Below are 23,242 nucleotides of genomic sequence, written 5' to 3'. Positions count from 1 at the left end.
TTTTCCCCATTTGCAAACCCAAGCCAAAGGGATGAATAAATAACATTTTTAATAAAGAGAGAAAAGAAAACTCATGGCAAAATAGTTAAACAGGGTGAAAACACCTAGCATACAGCTATAGAGCATACAGCTATAGCAATAACAGTTTCAGAGTCTTCTGCTGGCGAGGAAGTGCTTGGCCAGCTGCTCACTTTCCCCTCTAGTTTTCACTCAAAATTTAGGATCCTTGTGTCTTGCATGGCAGCAAGGCTTGGTCAGCTTCAGCTTTCCCACACACCATGTAAAAACCTCTTTCCCAAAGACCCCTTTTCTACTTTCTAACCTTTGTACCCCATGCTGGAAGTAAATGTCTTGGATCAGGCTAACACTCCCCAAGCACAGTTAAAAAGTCTTAACTGACCTCGAGTCCTCTACACTCTCACAGGTCTGAACTTTCCTCCTTCATGCTAAAAAGCTCCCCTTTCAAACAGAAATGTTTCTCGAATGTAATGAAACAGCATATGCAAAACACACAGGTTTTAGGCCTATCTACCAGTCCTCTCCATTCCTTGTCCCTTTGCTCTGACAGCTGTCAGCCAGACTCCTTTTCTAGTCTGACTTTCTTTCCCCTGAGGAATTCTTGTGGTGGGAGAGACTGCCAGAGATTTGCTTTCAGTTTGGGCCTCAGCCACCAGCGTTACCCAAAGTTAACATATATTTAATAGGATACAGCCAGTAACCCTTTCTGCCAATCTCTGACCACGCGCCAGCTGGAGAATGCTGCAGAGTAATGTCCTCTAACTAAATCTCAAAGCCCACGTATAAACTCCTGATTAGAGGTGGGTAAGGTTACTGGGGATGTATGTATATACACCTCTGTTTCTTTGCCAGCTGGAATTTCTCCATACTGTAGGGTATCTACTGAAGCAGGCTCCAGAGAACCTTCTGTTTTTGCAGTATGCGCAAAAAAAAAAAAAAAGGCAAAGCTACCAGAGGGTTTTTCCTGGTAGCTTCATTTCCTGCCTCAAGCAGTCATGTAACACCTCTGCATGGTTAATTGATGGTCATGATTTGCTGGGTAAGTTATGGCATTTCAGTAAGGCGATCTTCATGTGTGTAGCTGTACATGGAACAATTTCATGTTTTAAGTTTCTTCAAGAATACACTATCATTTCTGTGGAACTTTGCTTTTTTTGTTTGCTTCTTCCCTCATGGATCAGCAGAGATAAGGAAGACGGAGTGTGATGAAGATAAGCAAGACGGAGTGTGATGAAGTTTTCTTTCTTGGAAGGTCTCTTTTTTGTTTGGGGTTTTTTTTTTTTTCTTTTCTCTGGTATTTCTTTAATGGGTTAAGTAAGGTTTACATTCACCATGTAGTATAAAGGTCAAAATGTTAAGGGAACCATAGGGAAGTGATTGAGAAGGTCTTTCTGAGGATGACAACTCTGTCTTGTAATACAATACTATTTCTCATGGGATTGGGTGGGAGGCCTGCCTAAATTTCCTCTTCCTGTCCTGCCAAATTCCCCAAATTGCATAACTGTGTATTCTCCTTACACAGTGGTACCCTTGGCATCCCTAATAAATCTGCAGGGAAGCAGTGAAGCAGCTGGAGGCTTGAGGGTGGACCAAAATTGGTAGAGGACAGACTTGGTTAGCCAAAAAACAAAACAAACCCAAACCCATGAACTGAATTTACTAACTCTCCCATGTATAACAGAACAACACAATACAGATTTAATAATATACACTATTTGTTCTAAATGCACTCCATCTAGGAAAAATAAGTTTATCAGGATAAGCAAAGGACCCATGGGGAGTTCATCAGTTCAGTTTCAAGTCACAAGATGTGTTTTACTTGGCTTTGGAGCCTTCTTGTGCAAGATTAATGTGAAACTGCTGAAATGCAAACTGACAAAAAGCCATATTTTTACTGGTTGGTGCTTTTTCCTCTGTGCCATTATTTTTGTCGGGAGGCCCCATCACTGCCTTCCCTATCACCCCTGCCTTAGACCGACACAAGTATGAGGTACTTCTTGGCTTCTGTGAGGAAATGAAAGAATGGCTATTGGAAGAGCAGCATGACCAGTGTACCTGACCAGGATGTAACCCTGAAGGCTTTTGCTTTGTCACTACACTGAATCAGAAGAGAAGAATTTGGACCTCCTTAGAGGGGAGTGCCAAACATGGCTATCCTGGGGTAGGTTTTGCCTGTAAGGAGGGAAAGGTTTGCCTCCTTTGGAAAAATATTCACAGTTCTTAAAAGCTCAAGTAGTCAAATTCATTACTTTTGAAGCTTTGCTAAGCTTCGCTGGAGCCTACCCTAGCCATGTATTCAGGCTGACTGCCATTAAGACAATAAAAAGCAAGTACACCGGTAGAAGTTTTGATAATCCTGCTCTTACTGTCTGTGTACAGCACCTTAAATAGGCTCAGTACTGTTGCTGGGATTGCTTGAGAGATCGGGTACTACTCATCATGTGTAAGGGTGGGAGAATCTGGCTCCAAATGGTTTCTTTTTCTCTCCTTGCTACAGGAACTGGAAAAGACAAGGGTGTGTGGGCGGGCCTGGAGTCCCTCCAAGGAAAGTGTGAGGCCTTGGGCAAAACAAATCCATCAGGTCTCTCATTTCTTCCAAATATAGGTCTGTTCTGAGCAATAGCCAAACTCAAGTCCTAAACGCCACATTCAGCCGATACATGAAAAAGACCCTATGGCCTACAGGGTCCATCTATAGAAAACATTTTGATAGCTCTTCCACTCTGGCATTATCTTCCACTTAAAGAGAAAGAAAAAGAAAACACACAAAACTGGAGCACATGGTTCAGTTTTCACTGTAAAACAACCGATTGATGAAAATAATACTTCTGAAAACAATCTGTTGTGAGCTATCTAGCATTTTTGCCTATGCACCAATTGGCAGGAAGTGGACAGATAAATTATTACAATATGTAACAAAACAAATTTCTCTGAAGAGAAATCGTGTTTGTGTGTGTGTATGAGCAGGATAAGTAGAATTAAATCCATGAAAGCATGCTGAGAGCATCCATCACAGCAGAAATATACTGGAAGCAGAGGAACTCACTTCAGCTCTGTCCCTGTCTGAATCTCTAGCAAAACGGAGTTTATGATATGCAAGTGTTTTTGGAGAAGAAGAGAAAAATCCTGGACTTAAATAAAAAAGAAAGAACTTGTGATTTTCCTGCTGTTGAGAGGAAGGGGTCTCATATCCATTTTTGCCAAGATTCTTCCAAATTTTTCAGGCATCACCACATTTTAATAAAATGGGGAAGTTGCAGCATCTCCCCAGATCTTGAATACTCTATTACTGCCCATGGGAAAATTTTCTGAAGTGCTTATAGACATGAAGATTTAAGAGGCAAAATCCCACTAACTTTCAATAAGACAGTTTCTTTACAGCCTGGCACATGGACAAATTATAGTGAGATAAGCTCTGTATGAAGTAACAGCATGTGAATTGCTCTGTTGTGACTTTCTGTGTACATGCTCCTATCCCACTGGGACCAGTTAAGACAGAGATGATGTCTCCTTTTCCACCAAGAGCCAAACCACCTCACATTTACCTCAGACTTCAGACCATGCACGCAGGCAGTTAGTGGATAGCAGTGGATAAGCTTGCTGTCTGTCACGTGCTAAATACACTTTTGAAAAAATAAACAGAGCTTCTAAGCTACACGGGATAAATCTACACAGACATTTGTGGATCACTGTCGCCGAGCTTGGGCCATGAGATCCACATTGCCCCGGCTTATGCCATACCTGTAACCTGCATCAAGCCCGTCTGTTTGCGCTGCTGCTAAGAGGAGAGGGAATCCTTCTAGGCATGAGCCTCTTCTTTTCCCGAACTAGTCTCTACTTGTGGATAGTAGAGGAAGGAAGGGAACACAAAGAGCATGAAAGTCTGGAAAAGGCAATTATGGGTTCGATTCTGGGAAACGTGACCTGCATAGATAAATTTCAGACATGTCTCAGAGAGGGACTGGAGAGGGAATCACAGAATCACTAGGTTGGAAAGGACCTTCAAGATCATCAAGTCCAACCATTAATCCAGCGCCACCAACCATTAATACAGCGCCACCATGTTCCCTAAACCATGTCTTGAAGCGCCACATCCACACGTTTTTTGAACACTTCCAGATATGGCGACTCCACCACCTCCCTGGGCAGCCTGTTCCAATGCCTGTCCACCCTCTGAGTGAAGAAGTTTTTCCTAATATCCAATCTAAACCTCCCCTGGTGCAACTTGAGGCCATTTCCTTTTGTCCTATCGCCGGTTACTTGGGAGAAGAGACCAACACCCTCGTCACCACAACTCCCTTTCAGGTAGTTGTAGAGAGCGATAAGGTCTCCCCTCAGCCTCCTCTTCTCCAGACTGAACCACCCCCGTTCCCTCAGCCGCTCTTCATAAGATTTGTGCTCCAGCCCCCTCACCAGCTTCGTTGCCCTAAGGGAGGGAGGCAAGATGAGTTGGAGCACACATCTGATATTGTTTCCATAGCAAGTTTATACGGCTGCTAGCGGTTGATCTTAGGTTTTACACTAGGTGTTCAATAGATTTTATTACTACAGTCATCATGACATCAATAAGAAACAAAGATTTTTAAAGGTCTCCAGGAGTATCTGAATCCCATGAAAAACCAATGGGACTCTATTTCTTGCAGGTTTCTTTGAAAAACCTTCCTTACACCCAAATTTCCTTCCCAGAATCCAAATTTCCCTTTCAAATTAAGATTCCTTGTATGTGACAAAGCCAGAGTATCATGGGCCTATTATTTTCTGCTTTTTTTTTTAGCCAAGGGACAAATATTCTGTGATCTCAGTTGTGGCAGGAAATTATTTAGCTGTATTTAAAGGCTACTGAATGAGACAAGTGTCTAAAAAATAAATAGTGCATAGAAGTAAAGGGTTCCTCTTACAAACTCTTGCATTTGCACATTGTAAGGGAACCATTCATAGTTTGTGAGCACAATAGCTGATAGTAATTGCTAGCAGAAATGTGCTAGTTGCAAGAACTGTTAGCTGTAGGCAGCTAGCCAATCTAGAAGATCATTATCATGTAATTTAAGCAGCAAGTAAAAGACTGTGGCTGAAGAGTTACAGTGCTATTTCATGACAGATAACTTGAAAAGGTGGCAAGTGAATTAAAAAAAAAATTAGGGGTCCAATAGTAACAGATAAACACACTCCGAACAGCTGTAGCTCATATCACCTACCAAAAATTGGAGTAATTTGGTCTTGTTTGTCATTGAAACATACTCAATAGGAACTCATTAGTGTGGCTAAGCCAGCAGCCTAAATTACAGTGAAAAGATTAGCTTGACAGAGCTGTTTGTGGGTTAAAGATTTTTGCATGCAACTACAACTTCATCACTAAATCTTCAAGTGCTGGAACTGTCTAAAAGTATCTGTGCCAGGTGAGATGCACTGCTGTAGTTTTAGGAGAGGTTTTCAAGGGTCAAGCACAGGTTTTTCAGTTCCTTTTTCATTTGACAGAGTGCCCTCTTGACTTTCTGCGGTGTGTTCATAACTTCTATGCTGCTGGTGAATGGGTCATAGCGCAGAGAAAAAGGCTTCTTGATCTTCATCGCATAGTTTCTGTAGGAGAAGAACACACAGCTGCTAGTTCAGAAGCCATTTCCCTAAGTGTAAAACCTGCAGGACCTAATTTCTCAGTATGTAGGCATGGACTTATCAGGGAGCGGAGGCTGATGTGACACCCTCCTCAGTGTTACTCCTTAACGTAGTCTGGTGCTGTATGTCCTCCCCATGGCTGAGCTACTTGCAGCCCAAAAGATCCGCAGTGCCTGCTTTTCAGCGTGGCTGGCTAAGACCCGGCTGTGCTCTTGCAGCTCTACGTTAACATAATTCAGAATTATTACAACCACAAGCTGAGGAATGCAGGAACACAGCATGTCTGCCACCTTCACTTCCAAGAAATAACCTGGAGTAGCTCTTCCTGAGTGAAACTCTAAAAACCTGTTGATACTAGGCATCCTGGGCTATTTTGCCATCTCTATCAGAAGAAAAAAACATGATTGCTTGCCATTTTTGACAATGTTTCCATTAAGTACATGCTGGTAGGAACCCCCTGTACTGATGCTGCCTTATGTTTTCCATTCTGACAGATTCTTGTGCCTTTGGTTATTTTGAGCAGCTTTGGCTGCGCAACTATCTTGAAAAAAATGTACGGAAGAGCTTCAAGTCTGAGAATGGTGTATTCCTTGTCCTTGTAAGTTCTTTTCAGGTTTGCCTGAGTCAAATGCTCTTTAAAGTCCTCGCTCTTCTGCCAGTGAGTTCTCAGCCACATTTTTACACAGTGCCAAGTTAATAAGTTAATGTAAAACTTCAGATTTAAGATGGGGGGCTTAATTTTCCATTGCTGTAACCCCAGTAGACAGTGCTTCTGGAGAAGAGGTGGAGGGAGTAGAGAAGAACTCTGGCCCAGGTTCTCTTCCTCTAATAAATACCTCATTTCAGCTCCTACATGCTCCCCAGTAGCTCCACAACCAGCCTCCTGCCTCCAGTCAGAATTGGTCATGTTATTCTAACTGTTGGAGATTAAGGTCAGAATTTAAACCATGCTTACTTAAAAAAATTTTTTTTTAAAAAAGTACTTATTGCATAACATAACACGGGCAAAAAAATGCATTTAGAAACACCTCAAGCTAATTTGAAATAATGTTATTTAGGTTGCAGTCAGCTACTTTGTGGAAATTAGATTGCCTGTGAATGCTGATTCTGCATTCTTGTGCAGATATAATCAGAGGAGAAAGGCAATCTTGTTTTTAAGCCCCCTGTGGATCCATGTTAATTCCTGAGTCTGCTATAAAATTTCTGTGTGACCTTGGGTAAATCAGTTCTTCACGACCTCTTATTTGTATGGACTAGCACAGATGCACCCTGACTGTGGGGTCGTGCTCTACTCTCACTATCCGCTACAGCATTTACCACAAAGGTTGCCAAAATGAGGCATTGCTAAGATGAAACATGGGACAGGGCATCACAACATATAGCTGTGTTTTTCTATGAAGATTTTATCAGATAAACAATCTGATGCTTAACTTTGTTGTAAAAAAGCCACCATGCAGATGAAGTGAGATAGTGAAGCCAGTTTGCAGATTGTCGTGAGACAGCGTGGCATGGTTATTGCAGTAGGAGTAGACGTATTTCAGACAGGGATTCAAGCCGGTGTGCCCCTCTCAATGAAAATACCCACAAACACTTTACTTACTGAAGCTTGGCCTTGGCATCTTCCAAATTTTCTGCAATGAAATAGACAGGCTGGAAGGCTTGATCCTGATAGGGGTGAACTGCAGTCACTTCTGGATCAAAAGGCTTGTACTCCGGCTTGTTTGATAAAGCGTACTTTGTAATGGGAACAACACAGGTTAGAACAGGTGAATGAACATAGCAAGAATTAGTGCCTAATGGGCTGTGAAATGCTCTTTGTGGAATAGTTAAAGGTAATATCAATTCCTGTTCTTTCACAGGTGAAATCTGCTTTTCATAATTAGCAGTTAATGAACCAAATAAAAGTAATTTTAAAAAAGAAGAAAAATGAAAAAAAAAAAAGAAATATATATTTCCTGTATTATAGTGATGTACGATTGGGTACCATAGCCACGTTCTCGAACAGGGAGGGGAAAGTCTATGCCACCCCCAAAATCTGAATATCTAGAAGAAAAAATAATATCATGCTGCTTTTTTCGACCAGTATCACAGAAGAATCACAGTACTGTGCGGCACTGTTTCAAAGTCGCCAGCCCATGTCACAAATCTCACATTTCCTCCTGCACTGAAGAACAGACAGAATGCTCCTGGTATTTTCTGCACAGCTCCCATGCCAGTTAAGCATCCTAAAAGCTTCTCTGAAATCCAAGATACAATACTATACTCTATGTGTGCGTGTGTTTGTGTTTTGGGCCCACAGAGGATCTTCTCTACATTCTTCTCTGGTTCTTCTACATTTTCCCCTTAGGCAAACAGGAGGGTTATGGAAGCCATTCATATCCACACTGCAGTCCATAGGCACATCTATCATTTGTTTAGACATACTGGAGCTACCTTTAAACGAGCCAGAAGCACAGCTGGTGGCAGTGTGGTTGCATAGGTATTGTTGTTGGTTGTTTAGTACCTGCACAGGGTCCTGGGAAGGCAGGGCAGCTCAAGTTCAAAGTGAGTTCCTGCACAGTTTGTCTGCTCGTGAAACCCAAGTGAGCTAGTTTAAAGCTAGTTCGGCTCCAGTGCCCTTTGAACTGCACTGTAAATGTGCCTAAAAGCTGATTTGGCCTCCGGTCAACAAGGATGGTGAGTGCCATGGCCACTTTGACAAAGTGTCCTGGGTACAACAAAAAGAAAAAAGGCAGCTCATCCCAGTCAACATCGAGACCTTTCTTTCTGCCTTCAGCCTGAACAGTGGGCCCCATCCGTCTAGGGACAGTTCTTTCAACACCGACTCCTTTTTTGAGGTCTGACTGTTTGTCTTTCTCTCTTCTTCACCGGTCTTCAGAAGGCTCCTTTCACTATTTCATGATCCCAAGTAAAGAACTGGTAAGAGTAGGTGGCACTGCACAAGACTTTCAATTCAATCTGCTAACTGGAAAAATTCAGACAGTACCCTTAAGCACATTTTTAGGTATTTCACTGAACTGAGCCTGAACTCTCCATCACTGGAGCCCTGCCTTAACCAGTAGGCCAATTTGCTGCAGAACTGGTGCAGAAATTAATACAGGGCCTTTTTTAAAAAAAGAACAAGAATGTAAAATGCTAGAAGATGGTGTTTTTCCTGTTCTTCATTTGCAGTGTGTAATTGAAGAATAAACCTTGGAGAGCACTCACACAATCTAAGATGGATGGTATACACAAACATGAGGCCGCTCTTATAACCTTAAAAGCTCTGGGGACTAATGGGAAAAGATTTTAGAAACTCAAAATCTGACAGGGGTCCCTCTATGCCGTCAGTGTTGAAACAGAACTGATTTCAGTGGAAGTTCAGCTTGAAACCGGATGGCCTTAAAGGCCTCTACAAGTTAAGTACTTCTTGTGCTGCAAGAAAAGCATATGCAGCACTGAGTGCTGCCAGAAGTGTGGTATGAGCCATAAGATTTTACAGTACGTAGGACAGAGTCCAGCTGAGTGTTAACAAGAGAAGCATTTTGGATAATGTAGAACAGCTGACAGAATATAGTGAAATAAACAGTGCAATACTGAGGGCTGTTGGGGAGGAATTCTTACAGTTCAAAGGAGGCAAGGTTGGCCAGCAGTCAGACCGGTTACAACTGTTCAGTTTAGAGTTGGGTATGGTTATCCTGTCCCTTCCGATACCTAGCTGCTGTCGCTAATGATTTGTTAGATAACATGGATTCAAGTGCAAGTCTCATGCAGAGGCCGGCCAGCTCTGCCTCTAATCCCCTGCCTTTCCCCCAGGTTATGCCCTGAGTTTGGGCAGGATCAGCTCATCCGCAGAAAATAACTACCCGAAGCTGAGTGCAAACCGGTCAGTGGGTGCTGTGGAGAAGAGGAAAACATTTTGAAGATTTCATAGTCAGGATGTGGTTACCTGGGTTACAGTCACACACCCACAGTCAGTCCAGGCTGCAGTTCAGGGATGTTCCCAGGCTCCTTGCTGATACTACGTTCTCACATAACATTAGCTGGACGTACTGCTGCTCACCCTCTCCAGCTGGTTAGTTGCTATCTTCTTGCAGCCAGCCACCTAGCCTTAGTAACTCTTGCCTTTATTGTCTCCTCAGAGACCAAATCATCCTTCTATTCCTGGTTCAGAAGCCTTCAGTGATGAGGAAACCCCTCCTTTGCTGCCGCATGTCTCCTCGGTCACATGAGCTGCAGTGAGTCTGCCTGTGCCAAATATGCCGATCAGCTAAGTGATATGGAATCAAGTTCGGGGCCTCCATCCACAAGCCCACATCTGAGACAATACTGAGAAGACTGGCAGGTAATTATCAGGATGGGCAATGGCTTTCTCGCAAGCAGTAGCAAAACTTATCTAGAGATTTCTCAAGAGCCAGTCTAAGACTGCAAAATGAGCTATGCAAGAAACTGAAGGTTATTATGAGCCTCACTATCTTCCAACCTTCATCTTCTTTAACAAAACTGCCTAGCCACTGCTGTATTTCTAAAAAAATCTGTTCTATGAAATAGGCACTGCACTACACATATTTCTTCTCTTCATCTGTAAAAGAAACGGTATACATTCTCAAGTTGCTAGCAGGTGCTTAGGCATAGGACCTCGGCACTTTACTCACACTGCCACTGTCTATACTGAAGTTAGAACCTGATGCTTATGCAGACTAGAATGATTAAATGGAAACATTCCTGTATTTCAGTTTTGTTCCAAATAAAAATCTGTGAGATGACTCAGTCAGCTGTAAAAGGAAACTTCAGCACTTAAGGCCATGGATATAATTAATTTGTGTACAAGAAGTTTCAGATGCTCAAGGTGAAGTGCACAGAACCCATTAAGCTGCCGTCCCAAAAGCTACAGAGTGATGAACTTTCAAAGCTCATATAGAGGTAGTACAGGGCGCATAGTAGCATTGCTGGTGAGCTACTTACCCATCTTCAGACTGTCCAAGGTGCGACATGCAAGATGGACACACTTTTGGAAGGGGGAGGAATCCTTCTCCATTACTTATTGAATGCTATCACATCTGCATGTAATTTCAGTAATATGATGGATGAAGACCTAGGTGGACCCTGCTGTATCAAAAGTTTATCCAGCAGCATTACCCAACAGCTACTGATGATAAAAGTAATGATGAGAATCTGCCACTTATCAACTCAAGGACAGTTACTACCTCCATTGTCAACCTTAGAGGTAGGGAATTTGAGATGTAGTTATACTTTTTTGTTATATAACACAGTTTTGTGAACAAGCAGTTCTTGCCTACTACTTTAACTGACAGCAGAAGAGCTTGTAAGTGTCTGGTGAAGAAAAGAGTAGAAAGAGAGGAGAGGGAGCACAAGTCTGGTCCACTTAACTCCAGCCACCAGAAGTGAGCATTTCTGGTGCAACTTTTACCTTCATCAGTGTCAAAATTAAACAGAAAAGGAGGTAACCATGAATATAGATTCTGTGGTGCATATTACCATGAAAGCTACATTAAGTATCAGAGATATGATTACTTCTGCCCTTTTCACATGTAAATGCTTGTATTCAGGCAGGCAGACTAGAATAAATGTTGCCTTGAACTATGCTTTGATATTGGACCTTTTTGGTTTTACCAGGTAAATAAATGCAAGCCTAGATTTCCTATTAGTTGGCTGTGAATATAGCAAATACTGAAGGATTCTCAGAAAAACTGTAGCATCGGCGTTATCCTAGAACAGATAGGCATGTAAATCAGATGCGTTGCACTGGAGCCTAATTTGTGGGGGAGCTCATTAATCTGCTGTTTCAAAACAATGCGTTTCACTGTTCTACAGATGAGTGCCACAATAGTGCTAGCACAGCTCTGCTCATGTTCATGAGCAGTCAGGCACAAGATCAGGTAGCTATGTAGAAAGGAAGGCATGTTTGTTTATCTAGAGAGCTAATGAGCATGCAGACCTCTCATTTTATCTAGAGAGAAAGCACTGCGAATCATATACCACAGAGTTTGCTCACAGAAGTCCCCAAACTGCATGTTTTGGGAGAAAACCAATGCTACACTTGGCAGGTGGCAAAATGGAGGCTGATGACTGGGAGGATTCCCCTTTCTATACGTTAACTCTCAACTGGGTCGCTGTTGGGACTCCTATTATCAATATCTTGAATTACGTTAACATGTTGTTTCGTCCTTCTGTCACTTGACTGGGAAGGGGTCTGACCTATATACCATTAGGAGAGTTTTGTAATAGGTTTATTGTCATAGCAATCCAACTGTCTCCAGCTACGGGAGTCCAAGCTGTGCTAATCCAGCCATGGTTCCATGTGGATGTATCATGTCGTTGGCTGTTAGGCTGTTGTGTCTATGTATTAAACGTAAAATATGCCTCCCATGAAAAAATTGATTTCTGGTTTATAAAAACACTTGAAAAGAGTGGGTTTTATTTTCCTTTGGCTCTTATTAATTCAAAAAAATCATCCAGTATCTGCACAACCTGAAGCAAATGAGTCCTACTGATACCAGTTTAGGGCTTTTGCACTTAGAAACTGATCGTCTGCTTCAGTGCTCTGCAAAATTGAGGAGAAATTAATATCTCCCCTATCAAGCGTTCTTCCGAAGGAGGGGAAACCCATAAGTTTTCTGTAAGGGTGTACAGTCCCTCTTTCCACAGTTAATCTGTCCTGGCAGAGCAGTATCAAACCTGTGTGCACAGATTTTCATCTACGTAAAACTCGAGGTGCAATTAGCTTTGAAGCACATTTAGGAATGTAAAATTCTAAAGCATTTTCCTTTTATCAGTATCCATGCTATTTACAGTTTCTTCGCACTTTATTTGGTCCGTGCCTTTCCGATTCATATGCGCATGAGGAAGTAGCAGAGCTCATAATAGGCATAATATTGCCCTCTAGTGAGTAATTCAGAAAGGTACATGAGTTTTTTATTAAAGTCAACTCTATTACTAGGTGACAGGAGCAGTAAGAAGCTAATCTAATACTTTATAGGGTTGGTTGCTTTTGTTGCATTTCATCTCTTTAGCTGAAAGACAGGTACAATCCTACAGTAGTTTTTCCCTACTCAGTAGCTTCTGGGAAGGGAGAATAAATTTCTTTGCAAAAGAAAAATCAGTATTTTAAATCATATAGGTTTATATAAGGAAAAAATGTTTTGCTTTTACCAGAGAGTTTAGAAAGCTGGATTATAGAAATATTTCAATACCATACATTTGACACATACCATAAGCTCCCCATAGGACGAAAGCAGTCCTGCCCCGTAAGCTTTGATGGATCCATTTTGCTTGCAGAGACCAAACTCCACAGTGAACCAATAAAGCTGATAATAAGAACAATTTGTGAAAAACAGTCTCAACAGGCAGTTCATTTTTAAGCTTCTAATTTTTCCTTTCATTTTCTTTTATCTTTATCCCTTAATGTCTTTGTGTCTTCAAATTTTATAGTTGCATGTTTTAAGATTATTTTTTTTCTCAACTTATATAACACACAAATTATAACACATATTTTTTCAAAACTTGCCATCCTTCCCATTCTCACTCCCCAAAAAAGAAAAGAAATTGCTAGTGTTAATTACATGAGTAAATAAAGTCATAAAGTCCTATCCTCTTCTTTCTTTGGAAGTTGTTACAAATTACCCTGCAAGCTGTTAACTTCGTTATAGTCAGTGGAAGCTGACAGATTTCAATCCATAGGCCCCAGAAGGACAGGTAAACCCCCACAGAGGGTTCAAGACCCTAGGAAAGGTGCTTGAAAGGACAGTTTCCCTCCTCCTTTGTCTGTATGATAGCATTCGGAAGAATTAAAGAATGACTTATCCCTTAGCAGCACTGTACCCTTTAAAATTATGCCAACAGTGTATTTATCATGCTCCAGTAAAAAATAAAGATGCATCTCTCTTGGTTTTTCTTGCAATAAAGCATGCTTAGGACCATACTTCCTTACCTGCTGGACAGTAGTGGGATAAAAGCAACTCTTGGCTCTGCCAACCTGTTAGCCCTTCCCTTATTAGAGCATTTAAGGAAATGGACAGTGGAGGACCGATTCCGGCCACAGCCTGACCCCTGAGCTGTTGGATAGGTGTTGTGCAAAAGAAAAACATGGAAAACATGAGGATTAAGAATACAGCTTTGTGTCACAACTCTTCAAGGTTCCTGTAGGGTCACATAGCTCTTTGCTGCCTCATACACAGGGCTGGACCTTGGCTTCACTTTAGCCATAAGTATTGCATTCTCAGCACCCTTCTCAAATAACTGGATGCAGTTTGTAAAATAATGTGAAACTCTCTGTTATTCTGTCTATTCTGCCTCTTACTTTCTTTTTCTTTCTTTCTCCCACCCACTTTCATATGTCTTATAATTTTAATTACTTGGTTTTAGCCTGCAAATTTACCACTAAAGAAACAGCATGCCAGGATCTTTCTTTCTGCAGAATCCTGAGCTGCTTTTTTTACAGTTCAGCTAATAATTATGCATCTTTATCGTGTTAATAATCTTGATTCTTATTATTTTGCAGTGAAAAGTCTTTCGAGTATCTCCTCATTTTCACAAAAGTTCTTTTTGACTGGAAAATGAGACATGGGAGGAGGAGAAATTCTTTTTAGTGTTTCCTTAGATATCCTGTATTTGGCTTTTAGTTAGTGAGGTTCTTTAGGCACTCACTGTCTTAATAGGGTACAAGACACGGTACTAGTGGCACTCTGTGGATAACATGAACACCGGCAATTTCCCAGCTCTTGTGCACAGATCCACCTGCTTAGAGAAATCCAGGGACTGAATGAAATAATGGCAATTCAAAGTTTCAAAGTTTGTCATATAGATATTATAAACCATAACAACAAGTAAAGTTGTGATTCTTTAGATAAATTTTTAATTAGCTTAAATGTTGTCATATCATCTAAGCTAGTTACCTATATGCTCTTTATAATGAACAAAGAATGACAGAGACTTCCAGAGAGAAAAAAGGATTTACGATGTTAGTCATTTATGTCAGGATAGAGAATATGTTACAGGTTCTTCTCTGTCTTCACTTTCTAATGAAGGAACCTAAACAATAAGCCTAGATTAGATGTCTAACTTTCAAACAACTAAAGATTGAGATCTTAATCCAGAATATGTTTACTGTTCAGAACAATTGAACGGCACTTACAAAATTGTATTCTCACAAATCCTAAACTGCAGGTAGCCCTTTCAAAAAGGTGCCCTTATTCTACCTCCACAAACCACCCTAGATGATACTACGACTATTTCAGACCTGAGACCCATCATTTTTCTAACCTTAGCTCGATCTCTAATCTAGTCCTGCCCTGCCCAGGGTCAGAGTGGGATGCTTGCAGAGGAATTCTATGTAAGCTACTGGCCTTTACCCAGTCCCACCAAGAACTTGATAATAATGCAAAATGGCTGTCTGGGACCCATAATTCTTTTGATCCTAACAAAAACATGGGTCTTAATCTTACTCTAGCCTCGCCAGACCCAGAGAGGGGTAATTGCAGTGGAAATGTGGACATGTCACTGCCTCTTCCCACACAGTCCCTTCACATCACCAGCCCAGGACCTGGATGATGCTACAAAAAATCCAGCACTGGGACCTTTTGGACTCCCAACTCTAGAGATACCGCTAGCTTTACCTAGTTCTGACCCAAGGATGGACACATGTAGATGGATTTTAGGTGAGCCGTAATCTCCTTCACACAGCACTTTGTTCCACTTTTCCATGACCGAGGCTGTGGGCTGGGTGAGGAATTTCAGGAGTGACAGTCTCCTCCCATCCACCCGCTTTCCCGAATGAGCCTTACCCATCTGGGTGAGGGTAAGGCTCCTCTCCTCCCCTGAAAAAATCAACAAGACTGGGAAACAGCTGCCATTATCACAAAAAAAAAAAAAAAAAATCGTCTGGCCTCCAGTCCACTTTCAGAACAAGTTAGGATGGCAGCCAGGGGCTGCATGAGTTGTTTTGGCAGACGTACACAGCCTAGTTACTCAGAACCGAATGACAGTACCTGTTGTCAAATTGCTTTTAAGAACTCACCTATATTGTGAGATTAATGAATACAGGGTACACTGAATTCTGCTGGTCCCCTGCACCTTGTGTAGGAGAAAATGCAGGAACCACACAGGGTGTCCAGCCTATTAGGTGAATCTGGAAAGCCACTTGGGATGCTCCTGTGGCTGAAATTGTAGAAACTCAGCTTCAGCAATGTATTCTAATAGAAGCAAAAAGTATAAGCATTTCCTCAGGTGGAATCACATGCTTCTAGGCTCCCCCAGAGGGACTCTAGCCCCTGCTCCAGCACCTCCCTAACCTGTGGATGAGGAGAAGAGATTGTGCTGATGCTCCCATTTTTTGGTTAATCTGAGACACTGGAGAAGAGCCTTCCCTGCACAGTAAGGGATATGCAGTGAATCGTTCGGGTTTTGCCTCTGATATTAAACTGCCATCTGTACTTACTGTGGCCAGTTTCTCAATCTCCGCTTCAGATGATCCAAGAGAAGCCAGTCCAATATCCTAAAGCAAGTAAGCAAGCAGGCAGTGTTACACTAGTATGATTATTCAGCCCAAGGGAGAAAAAGAGGGGAAGGGGGAGGACCACATAATTTCTAACATGAATAGCATGAACTATTCATTGTTTTTATCACCCAAAATGACCTTCCATGGCTTCCAGGATGCCTACCTCTCCCTGGCCCCCAGCTACATACCACTGGGAGCCACATTAGATGAGTTTTTAATCCTCAGTGTTCCCTGTGTAAAGTTAACCATCTCTTGGCTTAATGCTGGACTATCCCTGGCAGACATTTATAGGGAGGCATAAGAAGGAAGGACAGCAAGGTGGTTTTTTTCCTTGCCATTACCTTTCTGTCTCTCACTCTCTTTCTGACAGCCCTTATGAGTGGGTCAGATCTGTGCAGGGAGGATTCTGTTTACTCTCATCTGTACTCCCGTTAATTGTTATTCTCACAATAGGAATCTGTAGATGTCTCTTCTTAGCTATCCCGGGAGCCATAGCATGCAGCAAACAAACAGAATTATGGCATTTTCACCATTCATCATCTCATGTTGAATGGAACAAAAAAGAATTTTCATGGAGTGAATTCGAACTGCAAAAATACTTCGTGAAAAAAAAAAAGTAGTGAAATGTGAAAATTCATTTAATATGATCCCATGTTGCATAGTCTGCGTTATAGATGGGAACAGAGGAAAGCTGAAAGTTTTGCAATTGCTATAATGTCTTATTTTTAATGTGTCTTCAGTTCTGGTATTGTACTGAACTGAAGAGGTTTCTTCCAGAATAAATTATAGACCACTAGGATATTTTAAGGACTACTCATCTAAGTCTGCTAATAACCAATATTTATGACCAAAATGGAAACTGGCATGTATTCAAGTCAATACAACTGGAAACCACATTATATGAGGTGAACTGGCTTTCTTTTTAAGATATTCTGACAGGGACCTACATCATGTAACCCCTCTGTATTTATTGCCAGTTTCCACACTGGCCACTGATTGATAAGCCTAAAATATGAGTTGTCTTCTTCCCTCTGCTATGTTTTTGAGGCACATTCATAGCTCTGAAGTCTTTAATTATAGAAGGTCATTGAGTTCACTTGGGTCTGACACTGACTTCTCATACTAAATTGTACAAAGAAGCCCTGTTTGCTTTTTGGAGCCTCCTTACCAGTGTGAGCAATGCTGTGAGAATCTGGTGAGTTGTAAAAGGAAAAACATCTCTAATGAATGACATGGTGATGGACACAATTAAAGTATCATGTGAGATAAAAATGTACGTCCAGAGACAGAACCAGCCTGGGGGCTCAATGGCTGTTGCTGGTTAGGTTCATGTGGTGTAGGACAGGAAGCCAGGAGAACAACGTAGTCACTACAACTCAAACACGCAGTGCCGCAGAGGCTGCACTGGCAGCCTTCTGCAGACTGACACGGCCCTCCCACAGAGAAGTCCCGCAAGCACTGCCTGCCCTTCCTTTTACACGATGTCCGTAGGGAGCAGTGCTACCACTCCCTTGGAGTAAATGTCTCCGGGGCACTGCTAGCCCACGACCCCTTGAGGTTGTGACTCAGGCACAATCAAGTCTTAAAATAGCATTTCAAGCATGGTGAGCTGCATGCCTTTGAGGCATGTCTGGCCTGCTATCCCAGGCAGTTGGTTAAACAGCCAGGAGAACAAGCTTCTTACCTGTGAGAACTGGGCAAATTCCTTATCAGCTAGCATGGGAACATGACCCAACAACTCATGGCAGCAGTCTCTGGAAAAGAAGTGATCTTCGTGTTTAATAAAGGGTTTATTTCCTGCCCTACATGAACTTCCCATGATGGACTTTAGCCAATAGAGACCCAAAGGGAGCTAGTGTGAGGGCTGCTCCACAGTACCTGCCTCCATGCCTGGCCTGGCTCTGCAGGGAGCATGACAGAGCATTCCCTTTTGCCTGCCATGGGGAGCCAGCTGCTTCCCGCTACCCTGGCTATTGTCTCACTTGGGATGGCACGGGCACTAGTCTTCTATGTCACAACATCTTTGAAAGGCCCCTGTTTCGTCCCAGCTTACAACAAAAGTGTCTGTGCAAACTTGTAATTTCTCATGAAATGTAATTGCTGTTGTCTGGCCAGCACTTACTGGGAGAGTTTCACAGCAGGGAATCAAACCCCAGCAGATGGTAAATGAAGGAAGGATGAAAAGATTAAACCAGATATTCTCCAGTCTTTTCCTTCCCCAGACAACTTTGTAAGAGAGACAGGGACCCACACCCTCTCATGCATGACTTCCCCTTCTAACTCTCCAGCTACCAGTTTCTCAAATTGTTTCATTCTGTGGACTACCGGATAGAGCTCCAGAGCCATTCCCGAGGGAATCATCCCCAACACATTCAGAAGGACAGGATTGTACCAGGGCACCCAAACTTACGGTTCTGGCGAATGCATAGGAGAAGAGAAATGTCTTATATACTGTGTGCTCTGGAAGACACGAAATGCCAGGCTGGCAAGGAAGTCACGAGCAGACAGCAGTCCTGCAGCTGGTCTCAGCTGGAAACCTGTTCTTTCTGCAAAGGGAAGTGAGAACGAATTTAGGAGTTTCTAGGGTTGACTACATGGCACACTTACTTCAAGTAAGCAGTTTCAAAGGGCCGTTGTGCTCTGTTGCAGTAGCTCCCTCCACCTAAGCATTGTAGGAACATCCCGACTTACCATTAACGAAGTTCCACTGTACTGTTATGGGTCCATTACTGTAACATTAAATCATCCAACCTACATGTATTTACACAGCAATGATGTGAGGTATGGAAGTACTGCTCACCACAGTTTATCATTTTAGCACATTTACACATATTTATCTACTATGTTCCACATGCCAGTGATGTATCTGAGGTCACACACAATCCTTAGGATCAAGCAGGGGACAGAAACTCCATTTTCAGTCCTGGTTAGTTTATTAATTCTTTGATTCTCTCTCATTTCTTCTATAGCATATGTAAAAGATAACCAGGAGTTTGACAAGGGACACTCCCTGCCCTTACCCTTGTCTGAGAGCACCCGGCTCTTCCCTGATTCTAAGTTACTGTTTAGACCCCTCCTGCAGAGTTTCTTATTCCCTACACTGAAACCCCTGGTGCTTTGCACTGTTGAAGACAGAAGTAGGTGGGCTATGGGTCTGCTTCAGTTTGAGCAATTCTTCTGTTCCTCAACAGGCTTAGTTCAACATACCCTAGAGGCAGAGTCGGAGCATACTTCTCAGCTTCATTTCCTTTTGTCAGTGCACGCTCCACATGCATAAACTAGCTCAGCACTGGTAAAACTTGCTATTAATTTTATCTTTCTGCCTGGAATTTGTTAGAATGGGAACATGCAGGAGAAAGAGCAAACAGGTCCTTGTCAGAGGTAAGAGTGCTGGAATTTGGTCCTTAACCATTTAACATCAGAGTTTCCATCAGTGCTCTCACCCGATTTCCCCCTCTGGTTTTTTTTCACCATTATGTTTGTCTAGAGCTAACTACACAGTCCCCAGTGATGTGATCGTACGTGTTCTGCTTTGCATGTGTCCATAGAACAGGACAGAAAAATGCAATACTTCCGCACCATGATTTCAGCTTGTGCTATCAGTGTTACTCTAGGACACTCTGCATTAGTATGAAAGGTCTGTGAGAGATGACTAACAATATAACCAGCCCTATGGTCGGCAGACTATATCATCTGCATTTCCATGGGAAACACGTTGGTGGTCTGTAAAGCTAAGAAAATTGAAAATCACTGCTTTAAAAGACAGCCAACGATAATCTTTTTGAAGTCCTATATTCAAAATCTGTGTTGCATTCTCAGCTCCCATAAATGACATTTCATCTTCTTTAAAGCATAAAACTACATTTTCAAAAAAATTCAGAAATGGCTTTATTCTCCCTTCTCTATCCATATTCTATTGTGTCATCGAGCCTGGAACCTAATTTATTTTATGTAAACAAACAAAAAAAATCCCACCCAGAAACCAAGCCATTTACAAGATTTGTTTTGGTTTGGTTTTTAATGTTTCTTCCAGCATTTCTTGTCTTGCTCTGTCTGGCTACTAGCACTTTTCTCATAAAAAAAAAAAAAAAGAAGAGAAGAAAAGGGAAAAAAAAGGCTTCACTGGAAGAATTAGATGTGACAAAACATCTGAAGCTATACAAGACAAAAAAAGAGTGGACAGCAATGCTTCTACCTGACAATGTGAGGGACTAGGTCATTAGCATTTGCCATGGTTATCTTCTATAGTTCCACTGAATTCAAAGGTAATGGGTACAGAAATGCCTAAAAGCTGAACAGCAGCAAATAAATCTATGGAGATTATGTCTTTGTCTATATGCTGAGCAAAGGCATCAGAGTTAACCAGGAAATAGGAAGTGGTTGTAAAGTAGCTTACTATTGTCCCCACTCCCCAGTTAAGAAAGCAGGGTGTTTGGGGGAATAGACAGACCATCAGCCACGTCTCCTTAGGCACTGGCCAGGAGCCGGCACAGAAGGGTACTCCCTTGCTGCTGATGCCATACGACGCCAATCCAGAGAATGTGAAAAGCTCAGAATCTGGTCATCTTTAGGGTAAATTCTGAGTGAAGTGAAAACTGCACCAGCTGAAAAATATATCAGATGAGCAGCAAGCCCTAAGTAACACAGTTTTGGAAGTACTATGAAAAAGCCTAGGGAAATTTATATTGCTTTAGCATCCATGTCAGAGGAGCAGGAAGGAAAGTGAAAATTACAGCTTATGTTCCCTGAGATGCCCTTTAAAATATAGGCCACTGAATCAGTCTGCTGATGAAACAGACTTGGCCAGTTGCCTTGAAAAGCCATAGGAAAAAGTTATCTGCTGAAGGTAATATCTGCAAAATCTGAACTTCTATTTTGTTACTGTGCAATGAAACCAGCAATCCGTAGAGAACTGGGGGTGTGGCTGATTGGAGCTGCTGCCCAAAAATCTCTGAAATCAGAATGAGTTGAAGAGAAGGTCTTGAGCAGTTGACCTAAAGTTATCTGTAAGGCTTAATTCTTGGCCTAAAAAACTCATGTATACAGGCCTGTGCGTTGTAGTGTGAGCTTGCTTGAGTTTATTGGCTGTAATTTCTTCCAGCTGTGGAGGACAATGAATGCCTAAATCCAAACATCTTTCCTAGAAAGAAAAATGCACTTAGGTTCATCTAGTTAACCCTTTAGAAAAACACTTGCCATGTTAAATGGTCACATGGTTAAACCATTTAAATTCCCTTCAAGTAGTTATGAAATGCTTATGATGTAGAGTTCATTTCTGATCAAACCAGCCTCACTGGCAGGCCAGGTAACACTATACAGATCTTGCAGTTCAACTTGTATTGAAGTCAAAAGGAATTGCTTGCTTGAGTTCACAGATACTGATGAGTAACAGCGAAGACTGAAGTTTATCTGGCTGTGTGGACTGGTTATAGCATGATGACTTTCTCCTCAGGGTATTCCTCTCTCTCTCTCTGCATGCCTATAGTTTATTATATCAAGACTTATCACCATGTATGCTAAAGATACATGCTGGGATTCATGTCCTAACTGGGGGAGTGGGATAGTTTAGGGCTCACCCACAGCTAACCAATGACAGGAGGAACTGCACTACGCCTCTCCACATAGGTTGTAGTAGCTGAAACACATCCACTGTATGCCTAGGACTTTTGGGAGACACACCACAGCCTATGGTTTAGTCGAGGTTTGGTTGGTTGAGCACTGCACACCTGTAAAACAGGAAAGAGCCTAAGCACACATTTGATTGATGAGTTGAAAGGAGCAAAGTTGTTTGGGTCTTACTAGCAGCATAGCTATAGAAGCATAAAATACAGCTAAACCCATAAAAAACCTATGTGTGGAAGTCATGTTGAGCAGTGTGCTGCTATGGATGTACTTCTGTTAGTATTGGAATTAGCTGGTTAGTGCTACACCAACTGCAGCCACTCACAGAGAAAACACAAACTTACTTACAGCTTGGTCCCTAGATATGTCTGGTATTAATATCTTGTGCTACAACTCATTTCACACAAGGGAACTCTGCAGCTAATCAGCTCTGCTCACCAGCTTGGGTCCTGTGAGATGGTTTGTGTGTGTAACTGGTGTACACATATATCCAGGAAACCCCAGAATAAACTATGATTCATAATGACTGGCCTTTTAAAAAACTGGAGACGTCCTGAAGTTGAGGTATGTTATCCTCTTGGTAGCCACAGTATTTCTCCAGCTGCTGGAAAGCATCCAGGTACTGTGTACAGGCATGAGTAGGGTAAAGGCTGCTTAGCTTCCTGTAGACTTCTCTCCTGAAAAGCAAAAGTCAGATAGCATGACCCACCTCAACAAAGCAGTACTCCTCTGCCCTATCTACAGATCCACAGAAAGACACAAACCCCCAGCACAGGCAACAGTCTAAAAATCTGAACTCAGGACACCTGGTACTTGGAAGCCAATACCTGGGTGGATGTAGCAAAGCATAAGAGTTTTGTGTTTCACTTCGCCTTCAGAAGGTGGGTTCTGTTCAGTGAATCTGTTTTATCCCTTCCTACACCCTCCCTTAATGTAACAGCACTCTAATCCTGATTCAGAAGTGTTTCTTGCTTAGGTATAAGGGTGTTGGAGGTGCCAGCGAAATCCCAGGGAGAAAGCTGAGGCTGTGGCCCTCTCTATGTCCTGCAGTTTAGGGATGGAATGAGTCAGGTATTCCCTCCCTCTCTCTGTGGGGGTACAACTTGAAATGCTGGTCCCTCCATCTCCATGCTGAAGCCTAGCCTATATTTGACTCCTACAACCTCCTCCTAAAAAGGCACATTTTCTGATACTGAAGAGTAACATCTGGACAGGCAAAGAGGTTCATACTTTTGCAGTTCAAAATGCCTGGCATGGGCTATTTGAAAGACGTGCCAACTTCTTGAAGCATTCAGCCCATTATACAAAAAGAGACCAGCTGAAGAAAAATATATATAACCAGATTTGGGCACAGGCTCCAGGCTTCTCCTAAATTTGATGGTGCTTGGATTTAGAGTTGTGGTTTGGAATATATTTAGCTGTTGCAAAATAAACAAATAGTAATAGGATGGCAAAGAACCTTATAGAAATGGTTATTTTTGTTCAGACATGGCC

At 42.1% G+C, this 23,242-nt stretch overlaps 1 protein-coding gene across 1 annotated transcript in view; it reads right to left on the bottom strand.

Annotated features, from left to right (window-relative positions):
- Positions 1-5,435: 5,435 nt before the first annotated feature.
- The window catches only part of LOC309402898 (tyrosine 3-monooxygenase-like), a gene marked incomplete at both ends in the record, with an annotated part of 30,396 nt that continues 12,589 nt past the window's right edge, over positions 5,436-23,242 (bottom strand). The window contains 7 exons of the mRNA XM_081996863.1: positions 5,436-5,595; positions 7,232-7,365; positions 12,843-12,938; positions 16,067-16,123; positions 17,811-17,880; positions 18,537-18,672; positions 22,280-22,425. Of these exons, the coding sequence (XP_081852989.1) occupies positions 5,436-5,595; positions 7,232-7,365; positions 12,843-12,938; positions 16,067-16,123; positions 17,811-17,880; positions 18,537-18,672; positions 22,280-22,425 (799 nt within the window). The remainder of the gene's footprint in view (positions 5,596-7,231; positions 7,366-12,842; positions 12,939-16,066; positions 16,124-17,810; positions 17,881-18,536; positions 18,673-22,279; positions 22,426-23,242) is intronic.

This window comes from Phaethon aethereus, assembly GCF_964289735.1.
Source record: "Phaethon aethereus genome assembly, chromosome: 1".
Classification (NCBI taxonomy): Eukaryota; Metazoa; Chordata; class Aves; order Phaethontiformes; family Phaethontidae; genus Phaethon; species Phaethon aethereus.
This window is presented reverse-complemented; position numbering and strand designations above follow the sequence as displayed.